The following is an 18090-nucleotide window of genomic DNA, read 5'->3' on the forward strand; positions in this document are numbered from 1 at the left end:
TCTCTCTCTCTCTCTCTCTCTCTCTCTCTCTCTCTCTCTCTCTCCCCATTAAAATTATCTTTAATTGTTAAGCTTTTCCTGTTTGCCATATCCCATAAACCATAGGCAATAGAACACCATGGGAAATGTGTTGAGGGAAGAAAAATGTTGGCAGAACTCCTGTAGCCTTGGTAGGAAGCCTGGCTTCTGTATGGTAGGAAGAAGGCCTGATCAGTCTGGCTCCTCGGGGAACATAATCACCTTGCCTGGGCACAGGCTCTTAGCCTACCTCATGCTGCCCTTAACATATAATGGTATTACTCTAAGTGGGGAACCCAGCTAGTGCCTGTGCAGGTGACCACCAAGGAGTCTGGCCTTCCACAGAGCGGCTGGGGTGTGGACTGGGACTGGCTGGCTTCACACTTGTACAGAAGGGAAACAGCAAAGACATTATGAGGATAACTAGGCCTGCTACAGCACCCGGTCTTTAATTTAGCATCTAGGTCAGGAATATTTAACTACTGTTATCTAGTTAGAAACTATCCTATAAGGAGAAAACTAAGCTTCGCCTAGTGACATCCCTGTAATTCCAGCATTCAGGAGGTTGAGGCAGGAGAATCACTATGAGTTTGAAGTTTGGCTACATAGGAAAACCATGTCTCGAAAACAAACAAACAAAAGATATAGAAGGAATCCTCTCCTGTCTCAGCATTCAAAAATTAAGCAGTAAGATATATTGGATACAGGAGTTTTTAAATGATATTAAAATGCCGACAGATGTGAAACCTATTGAGGAAAGACCTTGACCAATGGTTTTTCTCACTCCGCTTTTACACCTCTAGATGGATATTGTCAAATAAAGTGATCGGAACTTTCTGATGAAACACAGCTTGCAGGTTGACGAGGTGGAGAGATACAGATATCTGAAAACCTCAGGCTCTGGGCTTTGGACATGATGTTCATGAGGGAAAACCAGGTCTCTTTGTTTCTAATAAAATAGGAGGCAAAGCATGAAGAATTCATTAATAGTGATTAATATTTAAGTAGTCAAATATGAGTGTCTGGAATCAGTAGACTTTTGTCATTTGAATTCATTTTGTTTCTAGCCTTATTCCAGTATACACTGAATTCATAGGAGTTTCTATTTTATTATCTCCAAATCTTCTGAAATGGTAAAAATCAGTTTCAAATGGTGTCATGAAAATGAATTTATTTTATAAGGAAGGATGTATTATTGATTAATCATCAGGGATTATCAATCTCACAATGTACCCCTTACTTGTCCTCAGATTTCCCTGGTAAGACATAACTTTATGTAAGGTTAAAATAAAAAGGCATCTAACTTAGCAAATGCTTCCCGGATGGGGTGTACTAACAAGCAAATGTAATTCAGCAGAAATCTATAATTGAAAAGTTGATCGAAAGGGTGGTTGTTTATATTACTTTAATGACTTGTTATTAATTTTCATTAATACATTATTTATTCTTATTGAAAAGCTACCATTATTTGAACATACTGTCATATTGCCTAATGGTATTCTTTGGTCTGAGGCAAAAATCTCTCTTCCTTTGAGTCTTCAGACGTAGCAACTAGTATTGACGCCATCCGTACACCCCTTTTCCAGCAGGTACTCTCCATCCTGTGTGAGAGCCAGGCTTGTGGGCAAAGAGGCAGTCTGTGCTTATCCACGAGAGGTTTTGAAATCCTTGAGGAGGCAGGTATAAAAATAGACAGACGTGGTATTATGAAAGCTGGTTTAATGGCGTTAGACACAAATGCATTCCAGGAAGCATACGTAGGTACATTCTAGAAGGTGTTTGCCTGATGTGTTCTTGAGATTTAAGAAGTTTCCTCAGGGGTCGGGCAGGAAATGCTGGCGCTTCCCTCTCTGTTCCTAGTGGGCTTTGGAGGGAACAGCAGACAGCTCGGATTTTTGCTTTGTCTGGCTTTAACTGCTAGGAATCTGAAAAATTACCATTCATGCTTCCGGAAGAAGATGAAGGGGAGTGAAGACTCACCTGAGCTTCCCTTCTCAGAATCTTCCTGTCCCCCACAGTTAACACACACCCAACAGGTTTGCTACACATTAATAACTCTGAATGTTGACTGGGTACAGTGGTACACACCTTTAATCCCAGCACTTGGGAGTTAGAGGCAATTGGATCTCCATAAATTCAAGGCCAGCCTGGTCTATACTGTGAATTCTAGGCCAACCAAGGTTACACAGCGAGACCCTGTCTTAACAAAAAAAAAATTCTGATAGAATTCTGACTGGCAGTAACTTAGAGATCCTTCACTAGAAAGACCCAACTCCTTTCCAGGTCTGCTAAGTGTGGCAGTCTCTACATATTGTTTTTTGGCATGGATATCTTTTTTAGTAACTTTTATGTATTTATTGGTGTTGGGGGGGCCTGTGGAGGTCAGAAAACGACTTGCTGGGGTCAGTTCTCACCTTTCACGACATGGTCCAGGGAATCAAATTTGCCCACTTGTCAAAGAGCACCTTTATCTGCTGAGCCATCTCGCCAGCACGCTATAGGACTCTGATGGAAGCTGTGCCTCCTTCTTTGTTACATGAAGCGTCTTCTCTTGCTGGTTTGGTTGTTATGGTGATGATGGGCTATAGTGTCCAATGTGTGCAGGTATTCACACCCTCAGGCCCGCAGAAGTTCAGAGTGGCTTCCCCTCCCTGATCACATGTTTAGAGACACAAGTTTGGGGTAGCGCTGTGAGCTGTTTGTGGGATTTCTTTTATCGTCACGTGTATGTAGGCAGGCTGAATAACATCAGATGTTTCTGGCAGTGGCTATGTTGATTGGCAGGCACTGCTTGCTGGGTCGTCTGTTTCTTGCCATTTTTCATTGCTGATTTTCAGGTCCCGTGTCAGAGCCTGCAGTCACCACTGTCCCCAGTACCTCAAGTAGCAGAGTGGTTGATTTGTGATACATTTTCACTGCTCACCCATAGCTCCTTCCGGTCTTCCTGCCCCTCACTACATAAGGGAGGGGGTTTCCTTCTCACCTGTAGCTCCTCCTGGTCTTCCTGCCGCTCATGACATGGGGGGAGGGGTTCCCTTCTCACCTGTAGCTCCTGGTCTTCTGTCCCTCACAACATGAGTGGTGGGGTTCTAGCCCACAAGCTCAAACCTTCTTCAGTGTTGCAAACAGACCCATGAAAGCATTTTTGTGTTATTCTTAGTGACATGACCGTCGCTGGTGGTATTGCTTTGTTTACTTGCTACAGGGACTGAGTGTTTGGCTAATTCTTTACCTCATTTTAAAAAAGAGTCTGAGGTGACTAATATTGTTCATTTGTCACTGAGTGATAGTCTCAAGGCATTTAAGAGCCAATCCAGAGAGCCATTTTAGAAGCTGTTCACTATGGAATCAGAGTTTTCCGACATACAAGGTTAGTATATAATTTCACGATGCTATTTTGGTTTTCAAATTGATGGGATTTTTTTTCCCTTGTTGGCATATAACATACAGAGTGTCTGACAGAAGACTTCTGAGCTGTGATCCCTACGTCTCTGTCACCTCGAGGACCTTACTTAGCATTCAGGTGGCCTTTTCTGCAGCAGTAGTATATCACTAGCAAGTGTTTGGAATAGTGACGAGACTATTCTACACCTCACAGAGAGCAAGAAGTTTAAAATAAGCGTTGAACACTTATCCTCTACGAAACGGTGCCACTCAAGAGCAGACAGGAAGCAAGGAGGGCAATACCGTCTCAGTTTATGAAGCTATCCACAGCCCAGAAGTGCAGGCCCAGGTGGTCAAGAGTAATTGCCGAAAGGGCAGAAGCCCCCCCCCCCCCTGTTTCAGAATGAACCCCCAGGCTTCACCCTGGGAGCTTAGCCTTCTATGTTAAGGTACAATGTGAGCTGGAGCATGGCAAGAAAAACTGATGAATGACAGAATTAAGACGTTCAGGGATGGAAGCAACCGCCGGAGGAACATTCCAGAAGCAGGTAGAGTAGAGTCAAGAAATCACTCATCACACCTAAGGTGCACAGAGCTTTCTCTTGACCTTCAACGGGCTGACTACAAGAGACAAAATAACCCAATATCCAATATGTGGTGTAAATGAGTTTTAAGCTTTTCGTTTTGTTTCTTTGCTTACTACACAGATACTTACGCAGCAAGTGAATTAAGCAATCAATCAATTAAGCAATTAAGTTAATTAAGCAATTAAGCAGTTACATGAGCTGACAGGGAGAGAAGATCTGTTCTGTGTCACCCAGGAATGTGACAAACTAGATAGAGCAGTGTCTTTCTGTATTCCGAGCCAGTGCGTAAGGCTTTTTCTTCCTGACTCTCCGTCCAGTTTCCAGAGAGGTTCAGCCCTGCACGGCCCCGCTTTGCCCATCACTGAGCACGCTTGGGGAGATGCTGGAAGGCTGGCCCCGTTTCGCTGTTTGATGATGTAATGAAAGGGTTCTTTGCATGGTTTTAATACTCCGAGGAATCTGTTGGATTACAGCTGGCATCCCTGGTGTCCATGGCAGCCTCCGTCTCCCTCTCTGCACCAGTGGTCCACCTGCCCTTGGTACATCACCCTGGCTTTGATGCAGGCTCCCTGGCCCTCATCTTCCATGGGAGTCGGGAGTGGCAGGAGAAAATTCCTACTGTGCACCAACCTCTCTACCGACTCTCGGAAACACCCACTCATCCTGACCCTCCGGAATCCACATGTCACTTGTGATTGATGTTACTCTCTTTGTTCTTTTCTTTCCTGGGACAGTGAGCGTCTGCTCTGCTGTGGAAAATGGGAGGACTACCCTGTCCGTGTGATGCGATCATGCTGTGGTGGGGGTCCTGCAGAATGAATAGAAAAGGGAATTGAGCAGGTTCAGGCAAGGATAGCTTCTTTTTCTGCAAATTCTTCTCATGAAGCCTTACTTTTTCTTACAAAACCCAAAATAGTCATTTGATCTCTTGTGTTTCATGTTCACTCTCCTGTAAGAAGGAAAGATACTCACTCAACAAGGCCAAAGACCCTGTATTTGGAAACACAGAATAAAACAGTGTCCTAACATATCTTTAGAAAGTATTCTTGATAGTACAGGAGGAAGAAGGGTGGTGTGTTAACAGGATGGAGAGGGATGAATTTGAGACCGAGCTTGGCTAGGTCAAGCGGAGGGAGCTTTGGACATCCCTGAACGATAATAGGAGAGTATTGACTCTGAACTATGTAGTAGGGGACTGTGAACTGTGAATGGGAGACCAGCGTCTGATGAAGACACCATGCTGGGGAGACTGTGGGTGTGAAGAGAACTGGGAGCCCCAGGAAACACCAAGTGAACAGATTCCATGGTCTCCCAGACCATCACTTTACTGGGTGTGTACCCTTAGGAAGGGATTTCTTGTTGTTGTTTTTTTTTTTTAAGGTCAAATTTTATATTTATGAGGTAGAGAGGGGGAAAAGTTTGCTTCATAATATTGTTAGGAGAATTAAATCTGATAGTGCCTTGAAAAGCCAGCATGCGTGTCACGTGCTAGCCAGGCTGGCCTGCTTTGCCTCCTGCTGCAGAGCTGCTGCGATAACCTGGCAGGGATTTGATGAAGCCCTGAAGGGGGCTCAGGCAGGGATGGAAAGACGGATCCCTCATGAGAACAGCCCGAAGCTTCAGGACACTGCAAGGGACCCCAGATGACCTTCAAGCTCCCAGCCTGACTAGGACCTTGAGACACACAACCTAAGAATGCTAGTTTGACTTGGGTGTCTCTGAGTTACAGGATGGGTAGCAGCTGTACTGGGGAAACTCAGGTCACATGGCAAGATGGGTAACTCAGCCGCACAGACACTGCTCTGCGAGCTCCTCCCCTTGGGCACTGGGATGATGGCTGCTAACAAGCTGCTTTAACATTTAAATAACTTTAATGCTCTTTAAAATGCATGGCGTATAAGCTAAAAGACAAAACAATCATCAAGAAAGCGGCTTCTTGATGCACAGCGGTGAGCTGACTTTGGCACTTGAACTCTTTTTTTTTATTGATTTTTATTGAGCTCTACATTTTTCTCTGCTCCCCTCCTACCTCTCCCCTCCCCTTCAACCCTCCCCCAAGGTCCCCATGCTCCCAATTTACTCAGGAGATCTCGTCTTTTTCTACTTCCCATGTAGATTAGATCCATGTATGTCTCTCTTAGGGTCCTTGTTGTTGTCTAGGTTCTCTGGGATTGTGGTTTGTAGGCTGGTTTTCTTTGCTTTATGTTTAAAAACCACCTATGAGTGAGTACATGTGATAATTGTCTTTCTGGGTCTGGGTTACCTCACTCAAAATGATGTTTTCTAGCTCCATCCACTTTCCTGCAAAATTCAAACTGTCTTTATTTTTTTCTGCTGTGTAGTACTCCATTGTGTAAATGTACCACATTTTCCTTATCCATTCTTCAGTCGAGGGGCATTGAGGTTGTTTCCAGGTTCTGGCTATGACAAACAATGCTGCTATGAACATGGTTGAGCACATGCCCTTGTGGAACGATTGAGCATCCTTTGGATATATACCCAAAAGTGGTATTACTGGGTCTTGAGGAAGGTAGTTTCCCAATTTTCTGAGAAATCGCCACACTGACATCCAAAGGGGTACCAGCTTGCACTCCCACCAGATGCAGGAGTGTTCCCTTTTCTCCAAAACCTCTCCAGCATAAGTTGTCATTAGTGTTTTTGATCTTGGCCATTCTTACAGGTGTAAGATGGAATCTCAGAGTTGTTTTGATTTGCATTTCTCTGATGACTAAGGATGTTGAACATTTCCTTAAGTGTCTTCCAGCAATTTTAGATTCCTCTGTTGAGAGTTCTCTGTTTATGTCTGTATTTTATTTTTTATTGGATTATTTGTTCTTTTGATGACCAGACCTCTGTCTGATGTGGGGTTAGTGAAGATCTTTTCTCATTCTGTAGGCTGTTGTTTTATCTTGTTGACCATGTACTTTGCTTTACAGAAGCTTTTCAGTTTCAGGAGGTCCCATTTATTAACAAAGGCACCCTCATATGAAAAAAAAACACTTCTAAAACTTAAATCATACATTAAACCACACACACTAATAGTGGGAGAGTTCAACACTCCACTCTCAACACTGGACAGGTCAGTCAGACAAACAACAGAAAAATAAGGGAACTAACAGATGTTGTGACTCAAATGGACTTAACAGACATCTATAGAATATTTCATCCAAACAGAAAAGAATATACCTTCTTCTCAACACCTCATGGAATCTTCTCAAAAATTGACCATATACTCGGTAACAAAACAAACCTCAACAAATACAAAAGAACTGGAATAACCCAATGTACCTTATCAGATCACCATGGCTTAAAGCACTTGAACTCATATGAAAGGTCTAATATATCAGTATCCTCGGCTGAATCTGTTCAGTATCTTCAGCTCCTTAATTCAGTAACCTTTGTAAAATCTCATTGATGAAGCAAGAACACACCATCGAGAGGTCACAGGTAAAAACAATTGTAGGCTGCTCTGGCAATCACCTTATGGAAATCAAATTTTCAATAGGAACAAACAACAGCAGCATCAAAAACTACATGGATATAGGGTCATATATCCCTTAGTCTTTGCTACTCAAATACGGCATTTGAACTTTAATTTTGACAGGGCCAGTGTGACAAGTGCTGAAAATCCTGCTAACCCAGGGTCACTGCTGCAGAAGAGTTCCACTGGTCTATGGTGCAGGGTCCCATATTTCGGCATATAGGAACTCCTAAAGGGGTTCATTTAAAATACATATCCCGGGTTCCCACCCCTGGGAGATGTAGAATAGTCAGTTCCCCTGAAATAAGACGGAAAATCTGCTTCTTAGCCCACGCTTCAGGTAGAAGTCGGGCCACTGTTGTAGAAACAATATTAGAGAGGTCAGATGACCCCATGGAAAGTCATGACAACTGAGGAGTGTTGCTTGTATTTTTGCTTCTGAGAGGCGTGGAGCAGAAGGTTCCCAATGGCCGTACAAAAATAGTTCCCAGGAGAACTTTTCACCGGCTTAAATGTTTGTACAAATACAAAGATCCCAAGGAACACTAAAAAAATTACTTAAATGTAAAGGGTCTTAGTTAATTCTGGCTGTGCCAATAAGGCCCTATGGATTGTATCTTCAACAGAAAAACGTTTTCTGACCGTTTTGGAGCCTGGAGTTCCAAGATCAGGGTGCTGACATGGTCAGGTTCTGGTGGGAACTCTTCCTGGCTTGCTCACAGATACCTCTTTTCCCTGTGTGCCCTCACATGGTCCTAGCAGCAGAATGGAGAGGGAGAGGGTTCAGTCTGCAGCGGTCAAATGCTCAGGTTGTCCACCTTAGCACTAAGGAAGGCGCCAAACACAGCCCTGCAGAATTTGTACTTCAGTGGTACCGCTCCAGTGCTTTGTGGGAGCAAAGTCTCTTTGGAGCGCCCTCCAAGTACTGAGTGGGTAGACCCACTGGTTGAGGGTCTGCGGAGAGGAAAATCCTGAGATGTTCTGTTAGTATTGTCGGAGGCTGGCATCTTCTCGCCTTATTTCAAACGCTGAAAGTGACATGTAGAACACCTCTGACTCTGGACCTGTTTACCCACGGTGGCTGACTTCGCTGCATAGGCGCAGAGGAAGGAAGCTTATTTCAGCTCTGTAAGGAAATCTAGAGAATTCACCTACTATGAATCCCATGAAATAAGGAGTGCTTACTCAGCTCTTTCATTTTCAAAGGACCATGTGAGGTATAGTTTGCTTAGCTTGAGAGATCAGGCCTCACCCTTAAGTCACACAGGACCTTTTAAAGACAGCATGGGCCTGGCTCACTTGGCTGACTTATGCTGTATAGAATTCATCTTAGTCACTGTGAAGAGACACCACAACCAAGGCAACTCTTATAGAAGAAAGTGTTTAATTGGGGATTTGCGTATATTTCAGGGGGTTAGTCCATGCCCATCATGGCGGGGGGGCATGGTAGCTTAGAGGCAGGCATATCTGGAGCAGCAGCAGAGAGCTTGACATCCTGATCTGTGGGGAGCAGTGAGGGGGGTGGGGGGAGCTTTTGAAACTTCAAAGGCTACCCCACAGTGATACACCTCCTCCAGCAAGGCCATTCCTACCCTAGCAAGGCCACGCCTCCTAGTCCTTCCCAAACAGTTCCGTGAACCAAGCATTCAAACATCAGAACCTATAGGGGCCATTCTCTTTCAATCCATGACAGTGATAAAATCAAACATTTTCCCTCCAGTATACATTGTGGAAATAAAGGTTCTGGAAAAAAATAAATATTAAGGAAAACATTGACATACTAAGATAGTTGGTTTATACCACAAGGACTTTAGGTAATAAAATTGTACAGTAAATGAGACTCGTGACAGATGAGTAGATTTTAGCTGCTCTAATCAAGAACAACAAAAGTAGTGCACAGCTTTGCTGTGATGTGTGTATTCTCCAGCATCATGTTCTTAACTTGCATTTTTAAAAAATTAAAATATATATAGCTGATTATGGTGGCTCATATCTATAATCCCAGTACTTTAGAGACTAAGGCAGGCAGATGACCATGGGTTCAGGACCAACCTGGACTATATAGTGAGTTCTAGGACAACCCTGGCTACAGAGTAATTGAGAGAGACATTGTTTTAAAAGAGGGAGGGCTATGGGCTGAAGAGGTGGCTCAGAGGTTAAGAGCACTGGCTGCTCTTCCAGAGGTCCTGAGTTCAATTTCCCGCAACCACAGGGTGACTCACAACCATCTATAGTGAGATCTGGTGCCTTCTTCTGGTGTTCAGGAAGAACAGTGTATATATAATAAATAAATAAATCTTTAAAAGAAAAAGGGGGTCTAAAAATACTAAGAAATATCAAGAGAAAAATTCATGAAATAGTTGTTTTCTAGTATTCTCAACTCAGGCTCTTTTGCAAAAAATTGTAAGGTTCTTTAAAGCTAGTTTCTTTGTAAGCAAGTCATTAAATTAAAAATCTTGTTCATTAAGATGAATGATAAAAATTCATTTTCCAAAGAAAAACATAATCCATATAAGTGTATAAGTTGGAGTTCCATAGACATACTCCGGATATATATTTTGTTAGGCTTTAGGTAATATCAACATATTACCAATGGCAGAAACAAGACCTTTTATACAACATGGAAATTCTAGCCATTCCAAACCCAACTTATAACTTGACGGGAAGAGCACTGACCCAATGAAATTAGTACTATCAATACCAATAAATCATCCTCAATAGTACAAGATTTTCCTGAAGTCCTCACTATAGGGTTTGAAATTCTTCTGTACATTCTGTCATGAATGCCACTTTCTGCTTTGTGCCCATCTGAAAACCATCTCCCAACCTTGAGTCCCTCCTGTATTCCCCCACCTATATAACCTACCCCTACACTCCACGTTTTTAACTGCGGAAAGATTGTAATGTAGTGGTCACCAAAGATACCTACATTTTTAAAGAATTGTCAACGACATGGTTAAAGGACACAAATATTTATACATTCTTAACCCTGCTCATAATTGTTCAAACTGTGCATGCGGGCACAAGAGCAAGGTGGAAGTCCCTTCCGTGTTCTTCAGTCCCATGCCCCAGAGTTCCAGGGAAACTGCCTGGAGTGTTGACCTTCCATGCCATCCGGACGTGGAAGTGGGACGTCCCTGAAGTACGATCTGCCCTGGGGTACATAAACACCTTCAGTAGGCACCCCTGTTTTCTCGGCAGCAGAAATGCCTTCACTAGGCACCCTGTTTTCTCGGCAGCAGGTACACCGTCACTAGGCACCTCTGTTTTCTCGGCAGCAGAAACGCCCTCACCAGGCACCCCTGTTTTCTCGGCAGCAGGTACACCGTAACTAGGCACCCCCGTTTTCTCGGCAGCAGGTACACCGTCACTAGGCACCCCTGTTTTCTCGGCAGCAGGAACGCCTTCACTAGGCACCCCTGTTTTCTCGGCAGCAGGTACACCGTCACTAGGCACCCCTGTTGTCTCAGCTCCCGACAGCCAGGGTCGTTGTGTCCCAGGAGTCTACAGAACTGAGACAATCTGGGTGCCGGCACCCCTCTTCCTTTGCTGGGGAAGCTCCCTAATTTAGCCAGCCCCCCAGGGAGGCCGGTAAAAGGAGGCCTTTCCCATGAATTTTCAGCCCCAGCTCTGTGAATACATTTTCAGTGGTAGGAGATGTTTCTGAAATACATGATAGAAATAGAGTGCCGGCTTCCCCAGCCACACACTCTTAAGTTGGGTTTATTTGCTTCAAAAGTCAGTAATGTGGAAAAAAGCTTAAATGACATCTTTTGATATAGCTCATACCAAAAAAAAATCTGCAGTTTTTTTTAAAAGAAAGTTATTTTGAGCATTGAATCAGAAAAAAAAATTCATGCAACTAGATAAAGGTAGAGATAGAAATTTGTATATTTGTACAATATTTGGCCAGCAAAATGTATCAGTCATTGAGCTGTTACAGATAACCACAACGTGAAAATTATGTAATTTATTTTGCAATTTTCAGAGACTCAGAACATTTACAAAAGCTTTTATTTATAAACTCACAAAATCTGGGCCTTTTCATTTTGTTCACCATTTTTGCAGAACCGGATGTTGAAACTGGGGCCTCGTGCATTCTAGACAATTGCTTTACAGCTCATCTGTTTTCCCAGACCTTGTTTTAGTTTTTACCTTGAGACAGAGTTTACTAAGTTGCCCTCACTGGCCTTGGACTTAAGTGTGTTAACACCCCCTCCCCACACTCCCTCCACAATTCCTTCCCTAGTAACTGAAACGATAGGTCTGTGCCACCATGCCTGGCGTTATTTATTATTTTAAAATGTCTTCCTTCCTTCCTTCCTTTCTTTTTAAGGAGACAAGTTCTTGGCTTTCTGAGTTCTGGAATCAGCAGGAGGAACCCCCCTCTGGGTTTTACTTATGGGGTAAGAAGACCCAGGAAATAAAATCATGTACCCAGACTGCACACACCAGTCCACAGCGTTGGCTTTGAGGCCGTTCGGTCTCAGCTGGTATGGCTGGTGGCGGGATTGCAGGGCACATCGTTCTGGCCCGAGGAACCGTACCTGGAGCAATGTTCGTGAAGTAACACTAGTTATTTTTAATCTACTGGTCAAGTAATTTCCTTCTAGTTCTACAGGCGAATGTGTAATTTAGTAATTTATCAGCCCTTACAATGAGAGTTATATTCAATGAAGTGAATCTAGGTTGATGTTTGGGTTTTCTATTTGGTGAATCTTGTCTAGGTCACTGCAAAGATAAATGATGTAAAAACAAACAAGCAGGCAAGCAAACAAACCGACCTTTGGTAGGGGAAGGAAAAAGCTAAAGCTAAGGCCTTGGGAGATGATACTCGACTTAATACCCGGCTGTGTGTATAATTTTGGTTTAGAATGTTATTCTGTCCTGATTCTTGACAAAAATTAACCTCTGTTGGGTACTCCAGCCTGGGGCATGGATGCTGCGTGTCCATAGACACTGTTCCTAGAATGGGTTTTCTTTTTGTGGTAGGAGAGATTAAATCCAAGTCCTCACACGTGCTAGGCCAAGTGTCTGTCACGAAGCTATTTAACAGCAGGAACCAGGCTGAAGCAGCAGGGTACAGAGTGGTATGGAGTGTTTTTTGTTCTTTTGTGTTTTGACTAGGGAGGGGTATGTGCCTGAAAATGATTCTGTTATTTTTCCATCCGAAGGCAGAATGAACTGGACCTGCAATTGGGAAGGGCCATGGGCTCATGAAGCTCAGGCAGCCTGTGTTAGGTGAGGGGTAGCTGGGGTGGTCGATCTTAGCAGGTTCCCCAGCCATTCCCTGGCTTCGGGTCTGCAGCCGGGTCTGCTGGGGCAGAAGGATACAGGCCTCAAAGTCCCACATTGTTTTGTCACCCCACTGATCAGGTCCTCGGAGGGCAGCCCGTCGAGGTGGCGCACTGCAGGGATGCGTGACAAGGGCCGGCGCCAGGCGGTGCGTGGCCCGGCCTTCATGTTTGGTTCTCGTGGGCCCAGCCTCACAGCCGAGGAGGAGCGCTTCCTGGACGCTGCAGAGTACGGCAACATCCCGGTGGTGCGCAAGATGCTGGAGGAGTCCCAAACGCTCAACGTCAACTGTGTGGACTACATGGGCCAGAATGCACTGCAGCTGGCTGTTGGCAATGAGCATCTGGAGGTGACTGAGCTGCTGCTTAAGAAGGAGAACCTGGCACGTATAGGTGATGCGCTGTTGCTAGCCATCAGCAAGGGCTATGTGCGCATCGTGGAGGCCATCCTGGGCCACCCAGGTTTTGCGGCCAGCCGGCGCTTGACACTTAGCCCTTGCGAGCAGGAACTGCGGGACGATGACTTCTATGCCTATGATGAGGATGGCACACGCTTCTCGCCTGACATCACGCCCATCATCCTGGCTGCACACTGCCATAAGTACGAGGTGGTGCACCTGCTGCTGCTCAAGGGCGCGCGCATCGAGCGGCCCCACGACTACTTCTGTCGCTGTGCCGACTGTGCTGAGAAGCAGAGGCTTGATGCCTTCAGCCACTCGAGGTCTCGGATCAACGCTTACAAGGGACTGGCCAGCCCTGCATACTTGTCACTCTCCAGCGAGGACCCGGTGCTCACGGCCCTGGAACTCAGCAATGAGCTGGCCAAGCTAGCTAACATAGAGAAGGAGTTCAAGGTAGGCCAGTGGAAACCCCCTGCCTGCTGTGCTTCCGGTATGCACAAGTGTCAGTTCTGCCCCTTGTCTGTTGGGATTTTGTCTGTTTGTCTGTTTTAAGATAGATCCTCACTTTACTGCTCTGGCTGGCCTCGAATTCACAGCAATCCTCCTGTCTCAACCTCCCAAGTGTTGGGTTGACAAGAATGTGTTACCAGGTCCAGTTTCTTTCTGGTATAGACAGGGTCCTAGGCTGTCCTCATACTTCATAGCTCTTGATGATGGCCAGCTACTCACAACAATCCCCCTGCTTCAGCCTCCCAAATGCTGAGCTTTGTGGTTTTTCTTCTCTCAGTGACACGCTGCTGCAAACTCTTTGGTGACAACACAGCACACAGCATTAGAGAGAGGTTGTGATGGTGGCTGCTCTGTGTCCTGGATACGTATTGAAAACCCACAAGTTCTGTGTCTCCCTTTGATGAAAGAGAGATTTGACAAGACCGTCTGCTTCCCAGATTCTTTCTGTTCTGTTGCATGGTGTCACCAAGTCAGAAGGCAGCACTGTGGGGGGTGGGGCGTGGGGGGAGGCTTCTCCTTCTTGTCTCGGATGAAGCGTTCATTTCTTTGAAGTTCTACTCATGACCCCGAGCTTTCGTGTATTTTTAGATGTAGCCATGTCCAACATGCGCTTCATAGCCTGCGTGCTTCCTGGGAAAGCTGTGATTTCTACTCATACACGTTTGTAGATGGCGGTGTGATATGGCAAAGTCAAGACTGGGCACCCCTACCTGAATCAAAATTTAAAAAGCAAATATAGAATACTATGCTATTGTTAATATTAAAGTCACTTCGTTAATGGGACAGATGCCTCGCCTTGAATTCCATGAACGTGTTTAGAGCCATGAGCTGTTGACTGTTGGGTCAGTCCAGAAACACAAAGGACAGCAAAATGGTTTGCTTCATCATGGGGCCTTTTCTGTTTTCCTGGTTTTCTTAATGGGTTACCTTTTTCTGTCAATCAGTATTATTTTATGAAAATCCTATATTCATGATCTAGCATTTTAAAAATTGTTTTCCAATGCCACCCCTCCTATGCATTTTTAAATGCTCCTAGTCCTTAAAACTAGGGTAGAGTGGGTATCTATCACAAAGGTGAAACTCGCCAGTTCTCAGCAGCCCATTCCTGCTGCTCGCCTTCCCCCTAGGCGAGGGGGTGGCTACAAGCCTTTGTTCCTCAGCTACCCATCTTTTTAGCAGAGTGATAGCATTAGATTGGGTGTTTGTTTTGTCCTTGACGTCTTGATAAATACTTTTGTAATTAAGTTGGGGGAGGAGTTCAAGCGCAGTTGGCAATGTAATTCAAGGTAAGGAAATCTACTTTCTCGAGGATTTCAGGAAAACAGCACAAATTAGCTTGCCCACCTTCAGCCTATAATCTGTCTGCCCACCCTCGCTGTGTCTTGGAGAAGTCCTGGCCTTGGTGTAACAATCTTGCTAATCTATTCATGTTTTATTCTTTTCAAATCTGAACGTTTTGTTGTAAAAAAAAAAAATGGGGAAATGTGGGAAATTTGAAGAATAAAATAAGTCTTGCTTATGTAAGGACATCTATTATGGACTACTTGAAAAGAGTTCTTTCCTCAAATTCAAGATGAAATTTGTTTTTGTTTCATATCTGAGTTTTTAAGATAGGGTCTCATGTAGCCCAGGCTAACCTTGAACTTGCTATACAGCTGGGGATAACCCTGAGCTTCTGATCCCCCTGCCTCCACCTCTCAAGGGCTTGGTTTACAGACACGCACCACCACACCAGGCTTGAAAACTTTTTAGACAGACCACAGGGAGAACATGTTTAAAGCTTCAAACTTATCAGGCAGAGTAGAAAAATATCTGGGCAAAATACTCTTAAACATCATTTCTTTATTTTTGAGATAGTCATAAAAGCATAATTCTAAATTATTTATTTGATACTTCAAATGTTACAGACACTTGCTTTATGTACTTTTTTGATATATGTTGAAACTCTGCAAGAGAACTTCCATAAAAGGGAATATTTTCTTGGATTACATTTTAATAATTTACTAAAGATGGTGATGTTTGCCGTTCCACACAGAGAAGTCGCCTTGGTGGAGCGATGGAAGAGAATTTGTTATTCATAGTTTCCCCCTGCAGCCAGCTAAATCCACGCTGGAAATGCTTTGACTGGAGTCTCCTTTACTCTGACGGGAAGGGTCACCTTGAGAACCTTCCAGAGGTGGGAAAATACCACAAGGAAAAAAAAAGCAAAGCAGGAGAAAATGCACCTGAGTTCTCAAGGCTAGACACCATAGCCGACGCTATGCAAAATCCATCTGTATCTCAGATGTCCCCAGTCCAGCCTACAGAGCAAGCTTGAGAGTCACAGAGACCTTGTGAGCTGAACAGGGCAGCTCCTGGGGAGTCGGTCTCTGGAGAGTCACTCTGCCTCACCACGCGCCTCGTCTTCCCCCTCCTGGGCTGTCTTTTTCGGTTCCTTCTTATCCCATCTCTCCTTTGCCCTCTCACCCCATACCCCTGTTTGTCATCTGTCAGGGCTGTAGGCAGCCAAAGTCCTAGCCCAGCTGTCCGGGCCCTGACAGGACAGGACAAGCAAAGATGGCTCCTGAGGAAAGCAGGTAACCTAATTTTCCCTGTTCTGTGCTGTTTGCTGTACTTCTTCCCAGAGGGATTTTCAGCTCGGAGTCCTGGCCTGAAAATGAGGAAAGGGCGTGTTGCTCCCTGGTGAAGCACGGGCGATGTCTTCCCCTTCCAGACACCTGTTCTAGCGTCTTAGCACTGACCTGGAAGGCACACTTTCTCACCATTACCACATTCCCCACAGTTCCTTGGGGAGTACAAAGAACATGTGAAGGTCGTTGTCTCAGAAACCCGAGCCTTCAAGGTCACGGATTTAGAGGAACTGACTGAGGCTAGCCACTGGCTTGTTATTCACGGAGCAGTGTGGCTGTGCAGATGATGTCTATCGCTGTTCTGAGACATGGAGACTTGGGTCTCATCATCTGCCAGTCAATGGCAAGGAAGCCTGCCATTTATTAGAGACAAGAACACAAATAGGAATTTCCAGATTCTAATTGGGCCGGTGATGCGCTTTTCTGGTTAAAACAAATAAAAGAAAGGCAAGAGATCCCATCCCCCCTCCCTGTGCCTCTCTTTTCCTTCAGAGTAGAAAGCAGTTTTGGTTCCTACCATAGCAGACCTAGAAGGAAAAGGGGAAAGGAACAAGATCACAAGTTAGATGGCCTTTTTTACAGCAGGAGGAAATGCCGGGAACGATCTTGTCTGGCAGACCGCTGGGTTTACAAGCTGGGGGGTAGGGGAAACAGAGGCCAAGGTCATACTGACTAAACTCCATCACGGCATCTTGGTTCCCTGGCTGAGGTTTTATTTATTTAAGATTTATTATTTATTTTTACTTTATGTGTACCAGTGTTTTGCCTGTGCATGCGTGTCTGTGCACCACATGTGTGCCTGGCGCCCTCAGAGGCCAGAAGAGAGTATGGCGTCCCCTGGAACTGCAGTTACACATAGTTATAGGCTGCCGTGTAAGTGCAGGGAACCAAACTCAGCCCTTCTGGATGAACATCCAGCTCTAAACCACTGAGCCACCTCCACCCCCGATCTTGGGTTTTATGTTCAAAACAACATGCCTTCTGACACTGACGCGTGTCTCAGCCTCCTGGTGCATACCAAGCATGCTCTTGGCATTTAGTCCTCTAGTCCTCTCAGGACAAACAGAAGGTAGGATTCTGCTTAAGGGAAAGGCTGAGGAACTCCCAGATTAACCCAACTGGTACATGGTCAAATGGAGATTAAACCAAAAAATTATAAGGGGTGTGGAGAGGCCGTGATGAAACTGGACGGCATTGCTCTGCCTCAGGTTTAACAGGTCCTTGGAGTTTTTCATTTCTGCTCTGGTCACCTGACTTGGTAGAGAGACCATGTACTGAGAAAGAGCTATGAAGCAGACTCCACAAAACTATACTGAGAGCAGCTTGGTGTCTCTGCTGGTCTGATCTGGGTTATGAAGCAGTGCGAGGTGGGGAGGGGCTCAGGGTAGACTAGCAGACAATACAGATGTTGGCAGTGGAGGGAAGAGTGTCATTGGCCAGAGTACTCCATCCTTTTGTTTTGTTTTTCTTTTTTTCTCCTTTTTCAAAATTGATTTTTATTGAGCTCTACATTTTTCTCTGCTCCTCTCCCTGCCTCTCCCCTCCCCTTCAGCCCTCTCCCATGGTTCCCATGCTCCCAATTTACTTAGGAGACCTTGTCTTTTTCTACTTCCCATGTAGATTAGATCTATGTAAGTCTCTCTTAGTGTCCTCATTGTTGTCTAGGTTCTCTGGGATTGTGATTTGTAGGCTGCTTTTCTTTACTTTATGTTTAAAAACCACCTATGAGTACATGTGATAATTGTCTTTCAGTGTCTGGGTTATCTCATTCAAAATGATGTTTTC

General features: G+C 44.8%; 1 protein-coding gene across 3 annotated transcripts in view; it reads left to right on the forward strand.

The window, feature by feature from the left end:
- Trpc3 (transient receptor potential cation channel subfamily C member 3) overlaps positions 1 to 18090 on the forward strand; it is a 67953-nt gene that overhangs the window by 6693 nt on the left and 43170 nt on the right. For all 3 annotated transcript variants that reach the window (XM_026777635.1, XM_005370393.3, XM_026777634.1), the window contains exon 2: positions 12847 to 13618. In XM_026777635.1, the coding sequence (XP_026633436.1) occupies positions 12847 to 13618 (772 nt within the window). The remainder of the gene's footprint in view (positions 1 to 12846; positions 13619 to 18090) is intronic.

This window comes from Microtus ochrogaster, unplaced genomic scaffold, assembly GCF_000317375.1.
Source record: "Microtus ochrogaster isolate Prairie Vole_2 unplaced genomic scaffold, MicOch1.0 UNK78, whole genome shotgun sequence".
NCBI classification, from domain to species: Eukaryota; Metazoa; Chordata; class Mammalia; order Rodentia; family Cricetidae; genus Microtus; species Microtus ochrogaster.